Raw genomic sequence first — 14,498 nt, 5'->3', positions numbered from 1 at the left:
TCTACGCCTTTTACATGCAACAAGTAACATAGGAAAGCCCCTTATATTTTGAAAGCGAATAATCATGTTCCGAAAATATCGATATACTGATTTCCTACTGACCGTCTTGGCAAAGTACCATCACATTTGTGAATTGCATCCCTGGAAAGTATTTTGGTAATTTACCATGTCTGCGGCCACAAAATTACATAAAACAAGCTGGTGCGCCCTTCGGCAGCTGCAACAATACAGAACTAAGGGTAAGTATCACTAATTACGAGACCTTTTATTGACCAACGATCGAGGAAGTTGTTTACATAATGCCGGCAGTCATTCACGTTTAGCGGAGCTCCTCGGCCAGTGATGGCATGCTCGCTGGTATCTTGGCGGAAAAATCGCTAAAGTTTAATACGGATCCCGGAATTTTCCAGGGGTTTACAAAATGAAATAAGGTTTACTTATTTATTATCATTATATTATATCATTACAGCCAATTTCAGCGGCAGTTCGGCATCGATTGCCAAACGGAATGACCTATTCAACCAGGAGCAGCGCCGTCAACGGGATGCCGTTGGTCGAATCGATAAGATCGAGGTGCGGTACCTGGGACTTCCCGAGGATGTCACTCTGGTGATGAACAGCAACATCTCAACGCCCTTTAATTGCGCCCAACATCTGAGTGAGGGGCACTGTAAGAGATCGGCACTGGCCTTGATCGATGGTAGTGTACCCTGGGATATGCACAGACCCTTGCAGGAATCCTGCACGCTGCAGCTGCTCAACTTCCATGTCTCCGAGCCACACGTGGTCAACAAGTGAGTGTTAGACTACACATATTAAGGCATATTTATTAAACTTACTTAATTTGTTTACTTTTAGAGCGTTCTGGCGCACTTGCAGCTTTATGTTGGGAGCCGCCTTGAACCGCGCTTTTAAGCCTGAGGCCAACCTTCAGCTCCACAGCTTTCCTGGTCCCAACAGTAAGCCGAATTATTTTTAAACTATCTTCGAACCTTCTAAACTGGTTTCCCACTTTAACCGAATACAAATTTCAAAAATATCTATCTAAATACTAATACTTTCAGTGTTATCCTATTAGTGCAAACCTATTATCCAATCAATTCTTAAAAAACTTCTATTACATATTACAGTCAAATCCGGTAGCTTTGTACACGACATTGTGCTGCAAACCCAGAACTGGGAGCCAAAAAAGGAAGAGATGCGCGCCATTTCGGCAGAGATGGTAAAACTGGCTGCTCAGGATCTGCGCATCGAGCGTTTGGACGTCCAACAGGATCTGGCCCAGGAGATGTTCAAGGATTCCAAGTATAAGAGCGAACAGTTGCCCAGTATTGCGCAGCAGACCAATGGAAGGGTCACCTTATATCGCCTGGGTGATCACATCGACATCTCGCGCGGTCCAATGGTGGCCTCTACCAGCTTTCTAGGCAAGTGCGCCATCTCGGCTGCCCACAAAGTTGCCGAGGAAGGTCCCTCTGGTGCTTTCTATCGCATTCAGGGCGTTGCACTGCCGGCTGGCTTCCAGCTGAATCATGTTGCATTTGGTGTATTGGAGGAGCGTTCCAAGAAACCCGTGAGTATACCCCGCCGTTTTTTGGTACAGAACTGTGTCACAGATTTAAAACACATTTTAGAGCCCCGCACGCCTGCCCAATGAACCATTTGAGGAACAACAACAACTGCAATTATCTTAAAACGTTCTTTAATATTTAAAACTATACTATAAGTGTTTAAAGGTAAATCATTAAAGAGCGTCCTAATTTGTTACAAGAAAACCCGTTTTTAAAAAGATTTGACCATTTTACTTACTAGCTAAATTATCGTATGGAATGAAATTCTGGATAGATCGTATAATTAAAGACAAACACATTTAGCATCGAACAGAATTTAAATTGCGGAACACTTTTGGCCTTATTTTGTGTATTGATTTATATCCTTTTAATTGCCAGTGCTAGGATTTATCTTATTTGCTCATACACAAGTTCTTTTATTACAACTGTCTCTTTAAAAGCATTTATATTGTAAATTTTAAGCTTCTATAACATTAAGGAAGGTGCTGTTTAAATCATGTGTAAATACACATGTAAAGCTGACCACAGACTAACATTTGGTAACGATTTCATCTCTAACATATAAGTCATGCTTAAGGAAGCAAGAGAATCGGAGATTCCACACAAACATATACAATATATACATCTACAATAAGAAAACAAAATCAACATAGCTGTTTGAGATTCAGAGCTATTCCTTAAAAGCTCTTGAACAGACCCTCTAAATCGTGTTCGTTTAGGGCAATAGCCAGCATAATCAGTCCACCCAGAAGGATACCAACAATTTGTATTATTATACCCTTTGGATCTTTGGCCATCTCCGGATTGTGAGCCACACTCATTGTGGGCACTAGATCGGCAAAGGCAATATACAGGAAGGAACCAGCGGTAGCTGCATAAATCCATTGGGTCATGCCATCTCCAATTCCCGCGATGAACAGACCCACGGACATGCCCACAAAGCTGAGAACGGAGCTAACAATGTTCATATAGATGGCTCTTCGCATGGAGACACCTGTTTGGAGCAACAGAGCGAAGTCGCCTAGTTCGTGTGGCAACTCATGGCAGAGAACGGCAAAGGCGGTAGCAAATCCAGTGACCGGATCACTGGCAAAGGCTGCACCTATGGCCAAACCATCGGTCAGATTGTGCAAGCCATCTCCGATGATTACCATGAAGGCTACTGGAGTGAGCGGTCGATCAGGGGTCTTCTCGTCCAGCTTGGCCTCCTGCAGCATCACATTGAGTTCTCGAGGAGGGGGGAGATCAATCGCATTCTGGGCAGCCGGCTTCTCCATATGTCCGTGACTGTGGCCGTGGCTGTGACCATGTCCATGGCTATGTCCATGACCACCTGGCTTACCCCCCTTTAGCAGCGGAATCAGGTTCTCCAGCATATACATGAATAGCGCCGCCAGGAAAGTACAACCACATAGCAGAGCCGCCTCATTGCTATGCTTGTGATCTGATTCCAAGGGATTAATGCCAGTGACTTCCTCCTCGTGCTTCTCCTCCTTGAAAAGAGCATGTGGCAGCAAGTGCATGAGGGCATCGCCAGCTAAAGTGCCCACAGCGATGGAAACCAGGAATTTGAGGATTTCCTGGTAGGCAGCTGACTTCATCAAAGGAACCAGAAGAATTCCCAGCAAACCGCAAGCGGAGAGTATGAACATGGTGATGCTGGCATAGATCCAAGCTATATGGATACAAGTAAGTTATCTTGTAAGCCAAAGTATAATTAGAGATACCTACCGTACCATATCTTCTGGTTCTTATCGTTAAGGTTTTCCGATCGAGCAGCTGGTTGCTTGCACACTCCATTATCGATTTGGGCTAATAGAGCTGGGCAGAGTTTCATAAAAGCTCGTGGAGTGATCCGCACCGAGTTGATGAATTCGTTGTACTCCTCTTCAGAATTGTGGATGGCATCAGTTGAACTAGCGTCATTCTTAATGAGCAGCTTGCGGTAGGCAATGTTTTTGTGGAGATCGTTGTGGTTTACGATGAGCGAAAGCAACGACTTGGGCGATAAGCAAGCTGCAACAGGTTCTGAAAATGAGGGGAAAAGTAATGTATTGTAAGAACCAAAGAAAATCTTCCTTGTTTTAAAGTGAAGGACTAGTGGGTTAACATCTTAGTACTTCGGTAAGCTCATGACGGTAAGTGACTCATTTAGTAATTCTTGTTACATGTTATTTACTCCTGATTTTGCAGTTTGCAATATAAACTGTACGTTATGCATTATTCTATAGCTTTGTTCACATTCTGGGCAGCACCTGTTTGTTTTAATTTCAACCTTTTAAGCACTTTGTTTATAATGTTAGGTATGGGGAATTTTCTTTTTCCAAGCTTTGTCGCTACTATTCTGTGGAAATAGCAGTTACTTTTCTTCGATCCCGGCACGTTGCCCTTTTACCACTTAAATGTTATCCAATTCGCAAGTGCGAACTTGTCATTAATCCAGTCGGTTGTTTAGTGTTAACTTTATATGGGACAACGTTGTAATGATTGTGTGCACTTCAATTAACCGTAAGGCTCAGCCAAGAAAAATAAATAACAAACGAACCGATTGAGGCCTGTTTGTTTCTCGTTTTGTTTCTGTATCTGTATCTGTCTTTGTATCTGAATCTGTTTCAATTGTTGTTTTGTTTTGGATTTCCGCATCCATAATGCGTCCGTTTATCGTGTTATCGCCCTGTTTTCGTCGCCTGCTGACAATGATCTTTCCTACCTGCTGATTTACGGCTACATTTACGGCCCAAAAGGAGAAGGAATACGCATCTGGTACTAGCTACGTGTAGTATACGTGCATGGTAATGATAATTTATGCGACAAGGCCACGATCACAGACGGAACTTCCTATCAACCAAATGAGATGGGAGGATGGGATGGCATAATTGAATTGATGATAGACCGACCGCAGTCGCCGGTCGCCTTGCACTTGGAAATCGGCCAATTGATGGAAAGAGTCGACTCAAGTCAAGTCGAGTCGAGTCGAGGGCCGGCTTCATCTATTTATACTTCCATTCTGATGCGAATGCGACATTCTGGCGTACTCAATTTGTATTGTGCCACAGGTGGTTGGTGTTTTATCATGTTTGCTGTTGTTAATGGCCAGTCAAGTGAGCTTTAATCCGAGAATTCCTTAGAAATGCTCGGCCTTTGTGGATTCTGGAGAACCGGGCTAAGTGTTAAACAAAAAGTACCCTACATTTATGGCCATGTTGTCTGTCCTAGCAAAGCTCGGGTATTATCAGACATACATAGCTGATGGTGGGCAAACACAGTAATAAGGATGGAAGTGAAGTGCGGATTCCCCTACCATCAAGATAACACAGGTGCAAATCTTTATTCAACTATGTATAAACAACGCCACCCACCTGAACTCTCCCTCGGGTGCCGGTGCTTGGGATCATGCATTTCCAGGAATTCCGGAACCTCCGCGTCCGACTCTGCCTTTGAGCGATTGCCAGGCGGAGAGATTTGCACCTCCAAAGTTTCCTCATCGGTGGTGTTAACTTGTGTCGGCTCAAAGTAGTACGTGACATTGGTGCCACGTGTTCTTTCGTTTGAGTATCCCTGAGGTCGATGCTGATCGATCGTGTGCGAGGGATCGAATTGGATTTGACCCAGGTTCAGGCTGAACATCAAATGCTCAAGACCCTGAAAAATATTTAAATAACTATTAAAATGGACGATAATTTACAAGGTTTAATAAGGGATCTAAAAAATATATCTTATCTTATAAAACATCCTTGCGTATCTTACAGTTTTCAAAGATAGATAGCAACAACAATCTTACAAAACCAAAGTGGTTTACTCAAGACTTACAGTTTTTATATACACAAGTTTAAGTAAGGCGCAAACTATAAGCAAACTATCTATTGATAAGAATAGACAGCATTACATTTAAATTATTGTATTTAAACTAATTCCTTTTAAAGATAAGAAAGTAACTGAAAATAAGCATTGAAAGAACTTTTGCAAAGATAAAAAAGAATTTGGCATATTTACATATGTACAAATACTGATATAGTTTGATGATTCAATAGCGTTTTGAATAGTTGGGAATTTCGTTAACTATGCATATTTAAACAATAATGGCAACCTTGAAGTTTTAAAACCCATTTAAAACAACAATTAATCTCGAAATAGCTAGAGAAAATGCAACAAAACAACTGCCAGCTGTTTTGTTTACAGCAACCGTCCTGAAATCTTTATTAAAAACAAACCTTAACCTGCTGCACATTTTTCACAGTAGCTCTCCACAAAATTTCCCGCCCACTATTTGCACTTGCAACTTTCTGCTAATTTGTCAGAGCAAATACTTTGGCTCCGATCTATCACAGATAATTACTTGCTTTACTTGTCAACGTGGCAGGCAATTATATTTACATCTAAATTCATTTGTTTATTGTTATTCCACTATTATGTCGCATTTTTGCTGTCGGCAAAGTGGGTGGAGGGTCCCCGGGGAGACGAAGCCCCATCTAATTGCCTCGACAGCCACCTGTCGCCGCCGGAGATCGGGGCTTGGGGCGTGTGTCATTCGAGTGATGAGTGGCTCCGAAGAATTGCCCAGATTCCCAAGATCAGGATGGCGGAATTTGCATATGAACAAACATTAGACACACACGCGCTGGCACAAAAAACTACTTAGTATGTAGCTCATGCATCCACCAAATGGCTGATTTTACTTTCATTCAGCGAAGATTTGCTTGTGTGCCAAGTGTACTATATAATCAAAATTGGAATATTATAATGATAATAGAATATGAGACGGTTGGGTGGGCATGGGGCCATTGGACATCCAACCCTTAATGTTAGTATGCCGAGTGCGTAAAAAGTAAAAACATTTTAGTAGCGGCGCGCCATTCAAATGGACACAGCGTATTGCGTAGCCCAAACGCATGAGTAATGTCAATTGGCTCGGATTGTATGGAATCGCACTATAAGTTTGGAGTCCATGTCCATAAGCATAGCGATCGCGTTGCGAAAGATGCGGTTGATTCGGCGGGGTAACATGGGTTTCGTCAGCTGCGCCGCGCATCTTGTGCCCATTAGGAGGAGCAGTCTTATCGGGCATATCCCCTAATCTCCGCCTTGGATAAAGAAGGATGTTGTGGCAGGGGCAGGGGGTAGGAGGTGGGTGTGGGTGTTGGTGCCACGACAGTCGTGTTGATGCTCAAGTCTCGTACTATATATCTCACAGTGCGCTGCCGTTTGTTAGTCTGGATTTTGATTAAATTTATGATAATGCCAGCAATAAAGTGTACGTTTTTTATCATACGTTCCAAGCCAGACGAAGTGCCTGCCTGCCCGTGCCCATACCCCTGTTATAAAATTGCTGCCCTCATATAAAGATTACAACCTTTTAAGAGTGATGCGATAATAGCCGTTGAGAGTGTTTTGTTTGCCCGCTTGTCAAGTTGGCCAGAACACAATTGTTTCACTTTCACAATGCTTAAATATTTGATCAACTCTAATATGTCCGCACATTGTTTTTGTTGCCGGCCCAAATATGAAAAAAATGACCAAAAAAGAAGACACAAACTCACTAATTTTTTGCCATAACATTAACCGCAAAAGCTTTGTCCGTGCCCGACTTTGTTTACCTGTGCTCAAATTACTCTCTTCTGTGTGCTTACAAGGCTAGTTCGATGGTTTATTGGTTATTACCTCAAAGTTGATTGTCCCGCCATTGCCGTATTTTTGAAATATCTGCGCCACGTACTTGTTGTATTCCGTGGAAGCCGGCACTGTTTTCAGAAATAGCGAACCCAGGCAAATTAGGGTTAAGACTAGCACCTGCTTTTGGGCCATCGTAATGGACTGAACACTCAGGTGGCAGATAGTTTCTATTCTCGATTTTCGTTTTATTGAACCCGCTTATCTGTCTACTGGTGGTCGGTCGTCACTTGTCATTTCACGGAGCTGCACCGCGATTTTCTCGACTTTTCACAATTTTCACAGACGCGTGCGATCCGTAACACTGCGGCCAACTACCGATCCCGTTCGACGGTCTTTTGAAATGACAGTTTCGCCCACGCAACGTTTTTATACGACTTTCGGCTCGGCGAGCGCCGGCGCGTTCTCCTTTCTCCCTCTCTCCTTCGCCTGCCGGGCGGGGGGCAGCTCATCGCTCTGCGCACTCGCTACAAACTTAACTGCTATTCGGATGGCAGTTAAGCTTCGGAAAAGCTTTCGCCGGGCCATCAAATCTGAGCGCCAAAAATGGCTAAAATCGGTTGACCAGTACGCTTAAACTCATATCAGAACTCATCTTTTAAATTACAAATATTGAAGTCACAACACTTTCCTTTTATAATCTTAAGAATTGCCCAATTAAAGATGTTAACAAGCAGAGATAAAGATATTTTAGTGCTCTCGATCTAAAAAGTATCTGGTAGATTGTAACTACTACAAATAAGATTGCATACCTAAAAGGCGTTACAGAGGGGCTTTTCATCAACTAGTGATTTCCAGAACTCGCTGGACCAGAAATAAGAACTAGAAAACCAAAACATTATAAAAAGTCATTGCCAAAGTGCAGCCTACAAATTTGTGCTATATTATAAACACCTTTTTGGAAGCTTAAACGACTTTTTAAAATAAATATCATGCGTTGATTTAAATTGATCTAAGTTAATCCTCCATTTAATTACTGAATATATCCTCTTTGACTGGCTAAAATATATTTATTATTATTTGTCTGACAAACCCGAAAAAATTAAATGATTTAGCACCCATCTAAGTTTTAAATGTTTATTATTAACTTTCTTATACAAAACAAATTCGATTTTTACATTTCGCAAAAAGTTGCTTCAATAATAATTATTACTTACTGAATAAGCTCCTAATTACGTGTATAATATGTAAAAATTGGTTCGCATTTTGTATAACAGGCATATTTCTGCTTTTGACGAGGAACTCATTTTTGGGATTTTAATATACAATAAAAGTAAGGCTACCAAATATTCATAATATTAATTGGAGCAGAATGCATTTGAGTTATTTACAATAACACTTTTGTAATGTTGTGCGTAGGTTTCTACAATTTCGCGTTGCTAACCTATCTTATTGGTACATTGAGACTTATCCTAACTACAAGATATTTCCTTCTATAGTTGCGTTGATCGATTACATCCACAAAAGGCACTCTCTTCCCTAAGTCGTAGAGTCCTGCAATCCTGCAATCCTAGTCGAACTTCTCCTGGTTGGGCATACAGATGAAGAACTTGGAGCACCACAGGTTGATCGCCTGCGAAGTGTCCGCCAGCCATTTGACCGGATTGTGGATGGTCAGATAGTAGACCGGAATGCCAGACAGTATGATGATCGTCCCGATTCCCACCACAAATGGCGTCTGCGTGCAGGAGGAGATCACCAGGAACAGGCAGACGATCAGGTAGATGACGGGCAGCGCCAAACTGACTTTGATGGGTCGCTCCGTCTTGGGCTGCTTGTAGCGCATCCACAGCAGTCCGGATACCGAGATCAGCGTGAACAACGCCTCCACGTAGCTGACGTAGTTGATCAGCACATAGATGTCCTTGATGAACAGCAGCAGCAAGGTGAGCACGCCCTGGAAAATGACAAAAAGCGCGATAATTAGATAGATATGATTATGTAATGGATTCTTATAAAAGATTACTATTAATAGTTTGACTGAACTTATTTTCTTTTATTAGTCTGCTGATCACATTAGGAATATTTAGTATATTCCTTACAATAAGTTAAGCCTCCAACTCACCAGGAATATCAGCGATGGCACAGGAGTAAGGCAATTAACGTTAATCAGCGAAATAGCTGCCGGCAGGTGACCATTCCTCGCACCGACGAAGAAGAGTCGCGAGGAGGCGAAGATCGCTCCATTCAATGACCCAAAAGTGGAGCAGGCCACTGCGAAGGGCATAATCCAGGACAAAAAGCCCAGCATCTTGTCTCCGAAGGTGACCGCCACTGCATCAGACGATAGAATTTCATCTGGCGAGAGTACCGAAAAGTAGGCAATGTTCGTGATCATGTAGATGATCGTGACCACCGGCATGGAGATGCAAATGGCCTTGGGGAGGTTTTGGTACGGATCCTTGAGCTCCTCCGTTACGAAGTTCAAATAGTTCCAGCCGGAGTACGAGAAGAGACCGCTGTAGAAGGCCAGTGCTATATATCCTGGATCCTGTAGTCCTCCCGAGAAGGGATTATCCCAGTGCTCCGTGTTTCCATTCAACAGCCACCAGACTCCGGCGCCGACGATCACCAGGAGGGCAACCACTTTGGTGCCCGTGAAGATGTCCGTTACACGCGTCACCCACTTCACATTATAGCAATTGATAAGCGTCAGCACACCTAGGGTGCAAGATCAAGCAATTAGTCAACAAACCGATTAGCAATCAGCCGATCTTACATATCATGGCAGCCGCCAGCAGCTGCACCGCTTCGATGGGCGCTTCGCAGGACGGCCAGAAAGGTTTCAGCAGATACTGTGCGAATGTCAGTGCCGTGATCGCATTGCCCGTGGGCACCAGGATCAGCAGGGCCACCCACAGATAGAGGAACGCCGGCAGGGGGCCAAATGCAGTGCCTATGTAGGCGTAATCGCCTCCCGATTTGGGTATCATTGTGCCTGAAAAGCGAACATATTAGTTAAAGAGGAGAATTTGCTTATTACGGCGTAGCTTACAAGAGAACAATGTTTTAAAAGTGATTAGCCTAATAGAGAGCAAACATTGACAATCTGATAAGCATGACACAGTTCTGCTAATGCTTGGGGGGTAATTGCTCATCTAACGAGGGCTGTTTAAGCAATAAGAAAACATTTGGGACAGCTTTAGTAGCATATGCTAACTGTGTAAAGAGCCACACATTTTATTTCTTCCATTTGTTAACCCGAGTAATTGGTGCTAATTGTATTTTGGACAGACAGCTTTTTTCGCACATTAACTAAGGAATTGCTTTATATTTTCAATAAATAAGAATCTATAATCTTTGTGTAGTAGTTAGGAATGTTAAATATCTTATAAACATGTTTGACAGGAAAAGATGAAAAAATCAAACATATCTATAAACATTTAGATGATTTGATCTGCTCAGATCAAACATATTGAACTTGCATTGATACTTCGCAAGGCAAACTCCAAATATTATGCTAATTTGTGTCTGCCGAAAATGTTATGAGTGTCTGACTGGGTTATTGTTAAAAAAACGTGTTTAATAATGATTACAAAGGCCCCTAAAAAAGATGACGTAAAAGAAGAGCAAAGGCGATAAGACTTATTCTCGCTTCTCTTAAGTTTGGCTGGGGATCAGGGTTTTAAAGAGAGCACAGTTCAAGTTCTTATTCTATTTGAGATCTTGAAAAGGTAAATTTATGCTTTTGCTCACATTTCAATGAAGGGGTTGAAAATTTGGATTTGGGGTAAGTCTTTTCTTTTCTTTGATGAATCCAAGAACACTCGCTGTATTTTCAACAATATAAGCATATTTACTCCTAGTATTGAAGCATCCTTTAGTTTTATTAAGAGGCTCGACAGCTAATTAGTTGATAACTGAATGTTTTGTTTGCCTCATTATCAATTCTAATTCATCATTTTGCTGGGGAACTGGAACTGATTTTGTGTGTGTGCCACTTGAGGGGGACCGAGCTAATTCCATGCCTTAAATGTGTCTCCATGGTAATTGGTTGGAGTAGTTAATCTCAAAAGATGCTCAGTTCGACTCAAGGGTCATAGTGATGTTCCGCTTCTGTCTCTTTGAATCTGGGCCAATTTTAATTGGAAATAAGCTGATTTTTCCTGTTCTTTCTGTGGAATACTGTACAAAAACTGAGTGCTGTTTATTTATAGAACTTTAAGTACCACATGGCGCTTGAACTTTTATGTTACTGTTTAGTTTCAAAAAGAATTCTGTATCAAAAATTAAACGCAAATCGCAATCTTGGAATTTCATTATTCTCGGTGCAGTACTAGTGCTATGTACATATATGTATATGAAGATTATCTCTGGCCTTAACCTCTTTGGCCGACTTACTGACTTAGGCATTCTTGTTCCAGTTTCTCTTAATTTTCTGCTGTGTTTGCTACAGGTGCTTGTCTGACACCTATGTAAACAACTCCCCCACTTCGCCACACACATACATGCCATATGTTGACCCACGGATTGCTGTCATCAGCGGGAAGCAATAACTGCCAGCTCCGCAGAACATTGTTTGAATGGGCGTGGGCTCATTATCGGAAAACCCAAAAAAATTCCTAAAGCTGTCCCCATACATGGAGCATTACTCACCCAATTCCGCGTAGCAAAGAGCGCCCACCATGCTGAGCACGCCGCTGAGGACCCAAACGATGAGGGATTGTCCAATGGAGCCGGAGAACCTGAGCACTCCCTTGGGACTCACGAAGATGCCGGAGCCGACAATCACACCGACGATGATGGCCACTCCATCGAGGAGACCGATCTGCTTCTTTAGCTTCACCCCGGATCCCTGGCTGCCGCTGTCCGCCGTGGCGGTGGAGTTATTGGGTTCCGCCGGAGGAACCTCGAACACCTGGCGGGGAATCAACGAGTCGCTGGCCTGAACTCGCGCCATTTTTTGTCGAGCGATGTGCGGCGGCTTTTATGGTTGATTTTTCGAATACCTTTTGAATTTATGCTGCTATAGGGTAACTTTTGCGTTTTTTACTGTGGCTGGCCGTTGTTATGTACACGAGTCCATTGCTTTTATCGGGGTTTTCTTGTAGTTTTCTCGGTTTTCTTTTATCAGCGCACTCGGTGTGCCAGCGTGGAGCTTCAAATAGCGCAGTTCAGTTCGTTTGAGTCCACATGGTTTTCATTTGTCCCCGGTGTTTTCCGATTTCAGTTCTGTTTTGTTCGGCACTTCACTTATTCCCATGTGCGCCTCAGTACACAAGCACACACATTTGTCACGGACTCTATATGTGTACAATTCAAAGGCGATAAGGGGTTATAACACACGTGGTTCCATCATGTTCATCTTTTCGAATCCAGATGAGATGGGTGGTATTTAGGAAGCCGAAAAAACCGAAAAACCGGAAGATCCCACTGAATATCGGAGGGAACGCACTGCTCGCGTCGCGCTCTGAGTTCAAACTAAGTTTGGAATACGAATTTACCCCCCTTTATGAGCAAGCGACTGTCGCTCCTCGCTCAACTTGGGCTTTGCATTTGCCTGCTTTTGTTATTCCATTTACAGTAGGTAGTAGAGTGGCTAAGGCGAAAAAGCAAAAGCAGCTGCTCTCTCGCGCTCTTTTGGGCCATAAACATCTTACCTGTTACCTGCAAGAGGAGCAGCACACACAGCACACTTTCCACCGGAACATGCGGCCAAACGCATGATGCAAGACGCCTCAAACATTTCGCTAGCCAAAGAAGTTTGAGAAGTTCTCGCTGGCGAGCTGTGTGCCAAAAATAAAGCACGTGCGCTCGCCTAAGAGAAACTCTCTTAAGTTGGCTTATCTTCTTCGCCTTAGTCATTGACCCTTAGGTTGGTCTCAAATGCGTGCTACTTGCTCCTATTTGTCGGAATCATTTAGCCACTTTGTTGTCACCTTTGCTAATAGTGGGTATGCCATGTGCCAAACGGCATTAGCTCAGTGATCCGTTTAGGCCTTTAATTGCAGCTGATTTAACGGACATACACATACTGCAAGTGAAACTTGCCACAAACTATTTGTGTGCAATAATTGTAACAAGGTTGAACGCCACTTGGTATTAACACGAAATAAACGGTTAAGTTTTAACAAAGATGCCCATAAACTACTTCAAAATGCTTTACATTTTATGGATTGAAAACTATGCAAATATTTGTTCATTATAAGATGGTTTCAAATATTTGTTTGAAGTCAAAACATGTTAAAACGTTAGCCAAACCTCCAATTCAAAATCTCTGCAAGTCAAACAATTCGTTAAAGCAATGTTGTAGCTCGAGATCTTTAAAGCTCCATCTTTTGTGGTAGAAGGGTTGTTCTAGTTATTCACTGTGATTTAGAAGTCTTCAAAATAAAATGAGAATTTTATGTTATAAAATTCCGTTAAAAAAACTTATATTTTGGGTTAATAAAATACTTCGTATTGTCTAATTTCCTTGTATTATCCCTTAGGCAATGACTACTGTGTGCATGCCGATTTCCGGTAAAATTCAAACTTCGAAACTGAGGAAGTCGTTGATAAGAAGCCCCAACATCGCGCCCAGCTAATCTAATACCTTCCTTAAGTGCCACTACCTATCAGTAAATCAAATATCAATTAATTTTACAGCCGTATGTCTTCGGATTTATGAGCTAACCGCAACTGAAGAGAGTTACGGATAAGCCAGTGATTACCCAATGGAGACCCCATTTAATATAGGGCTTCTTTTGTTGCTCATTTGACGACAACTGCTCCAATGGATTCGGTGGTCTTTTATGCGCTAAAATACTCATTAATGCGAACCGAGCGACTTTTGTTAAACACTTGAGCGGATTGACACAAAGTGTAGTTTCATGAGGGGAACTGTGGACCAGGGGATGAGGGGATCATCGCCAGGCGCGTGCATTTGACATTTCAAACTGTGATAATTCAATTGTGTGAATCGTGAACCTTTAGTGCCCGACTGGCTATATGGATTAGCTGCCCATCTTTGCCTCCCTCGCGACCGCCATAAAAAATACTACAAATAATAAACAAAACAAGTGTAGCGCCTCCACACATTTTAGTGGCTCAGCCCGCGGGATCGGATCATTTCGGTTCCGTGGAGCTCGCAGCTCCTCCGGTAATCTAATTGTAAAAGAGGCACACAGGGCGCTGGATGTTTTTTTTTTTTTTTGTCGCCGGTGTGGTGGTGTCGCCACAGCCACAATTACAGTGGTTTCGGTGGATACGGTGGATCAGTTCGGGCTCCCGTTTGTGGTTGATTAACTGTGATTTCGTGTGACTTTTATTGTCGCCTCG

The 14,498-nt window shown here is 42.7% G+C and overlaps 3 protein-coding genes across 3 annotated transcripts; 1 reads left to right on the top strand and 2 right to left on the bottom strand.

Moving 5' to 3' along the window:
- Positions 1-101: 101 nt before the first annotated feature.
- Positions 102-1,775, top strand: LOC122615875 (39S ribosomal protein L39, mitochondrial). The gene is made up of 5 exons (XM_043791040.1): positions 102-239; positions 470-794; positions 859-959; positions 1,131-1,573; positions 1,635-1,775. The coding sequence occupies exons 1-5, from the start codon at positions 167-169 to the stop codon at positions 1,692-1,694; spliced, it is 1,002 nt and encodes a 333-aa protein (XP_043646975.1). The 5' UTR covers positions 102-166; the 3' UTR covers positions 1,695-1,775.
- A 139-nt stretch (positions 1,776-1,914) lies between these two features.
- LOC122615874 (zinc transporter foi) lies at positions 1,915-7,565 on the bottom strand. The gene is made up of 4 exons (XM_043791039.1): positions 7,230-7,565; positions 4,931-5,213; positions 3,303-3,599; positions 1,915-3,246 (listed from the first exon to the last, which is right to left on the bottom strand). Exons 1-4 carry the CDS (start codon positions 7,371-7,373, stop codon positions 2,249-2,251), a joined length of 1,722 nt encoding a protein of 573 aa, XP_043646974.1. The 5' UTR covers positions 7,374-7,565; the 3' UTR covers positions 1,915-2,248.
- A 736-nt stretch (positions 7,566-8,301) lies between these two features.
- Positions 8,302-12,854, bottom strand: LOC122615763 (Y+L amino acid transporter 2). The gene is made up of 5 exons (XM_043790853.1): positions 12,839-12,854; positions 11,835-12,481; positions 9,958-10,176; positions 9,304-9,899; positions 8,302-9,135 (listed from the first exon to the last, which is right to left on the bottom strand). The coding sequence occupies exons 2-5, from the start codon at positions 12,136-12,138 to the stop codon at positions 8,749-8,751; spliced, it is 1,506 nt and encodes a 501-aa protein (XP_043646788.1). The 5' UTR covers positions 12,139-12,481; positions 12,839-12,854; the 3' UTR covers positions 8,302-8,748.
- Between the last annotated feature and the right edge of the window lie 1,644 nt (positions 12,855-14,498).

Source organism: Drosophila teissieri, chromosome 3L, assembly GCF_016746235.2.
Source record: "Drosophila teissieri strain GT53w chromosome 3L, Prin_Dtei_1.1, whole genome shotgun sequence".
NCBI lineage: Eukaryota > Metazoa > Arthropoda > Insecta > Diptera > Drosophilidae > Drosophila > Drosophila teissieri.
Note: the sequence above shows the minus strand (reverse complement) of the source record. Positions and strands in the feature narration are given on the sequence as shown.

Coding starts and splice junctions, on each gene's coding strand:
- LOC122615875 (XM_043791040.1), top strand. CDS start 167: ATGTCTGCGGCCACAAAATTACATAAAACAAGCTGGTGCGCCCTTCGG. Junction 240..469: donor GCAACAATACAGAACTAAGG/GTAAGTATCACT, acceptor ATATCATTACAG/CCAATTTCAGCGGCAGTTCG. Junction 1,574..1,634: donor AGGAGCGTTCCAAGAAACCC/GTGAGTATACCC, acceptor AACACATTTTAG/AGCCCCGCACGCCTGCCCAA.
- LOC122615874 (XM_043791039.1), bottom strand. CDS start 7,373: ATGGCCCAAAAGCAGGTGCTAGTCTTAACCCTAATTTGCCTGGGTTCG. Junction 5,214..7,229: donor GCGGGACAATCAACTTTGAG/GTAATAACCAAT, acceptor AATATTTTTCAG/GGTCTTGAGCATTTGATGTT. Junction 3,247..3,302: donor GAACCAGAAGATATGGTACG/GTAGGTATCTCT, acceptor GTATCCATATAG/CTTGGATCTATGCCAGCATC.
- LOC122615763 (XM_043790853.1), bottom strand. CDS start 12,138: ATGGCGCGAGTTCAGGCCAGCGACTCGTTGATTCCCCGCCAGGTGTTC. Junction 10,177..11,834: donor TCTTTGCTACGCGGAATTGG/GTGAGTAATGCT, acceptor TTCGCTTTTCAG/GCACAATGATACCCAAATCG. Junction 9,136..9,303: donor TGCCATCGCTGATATTCCTG/GTGAGTTGGAGG, acceptor GTCATTTTCCAG/GGCGTGCTCACCTTGCTGCT.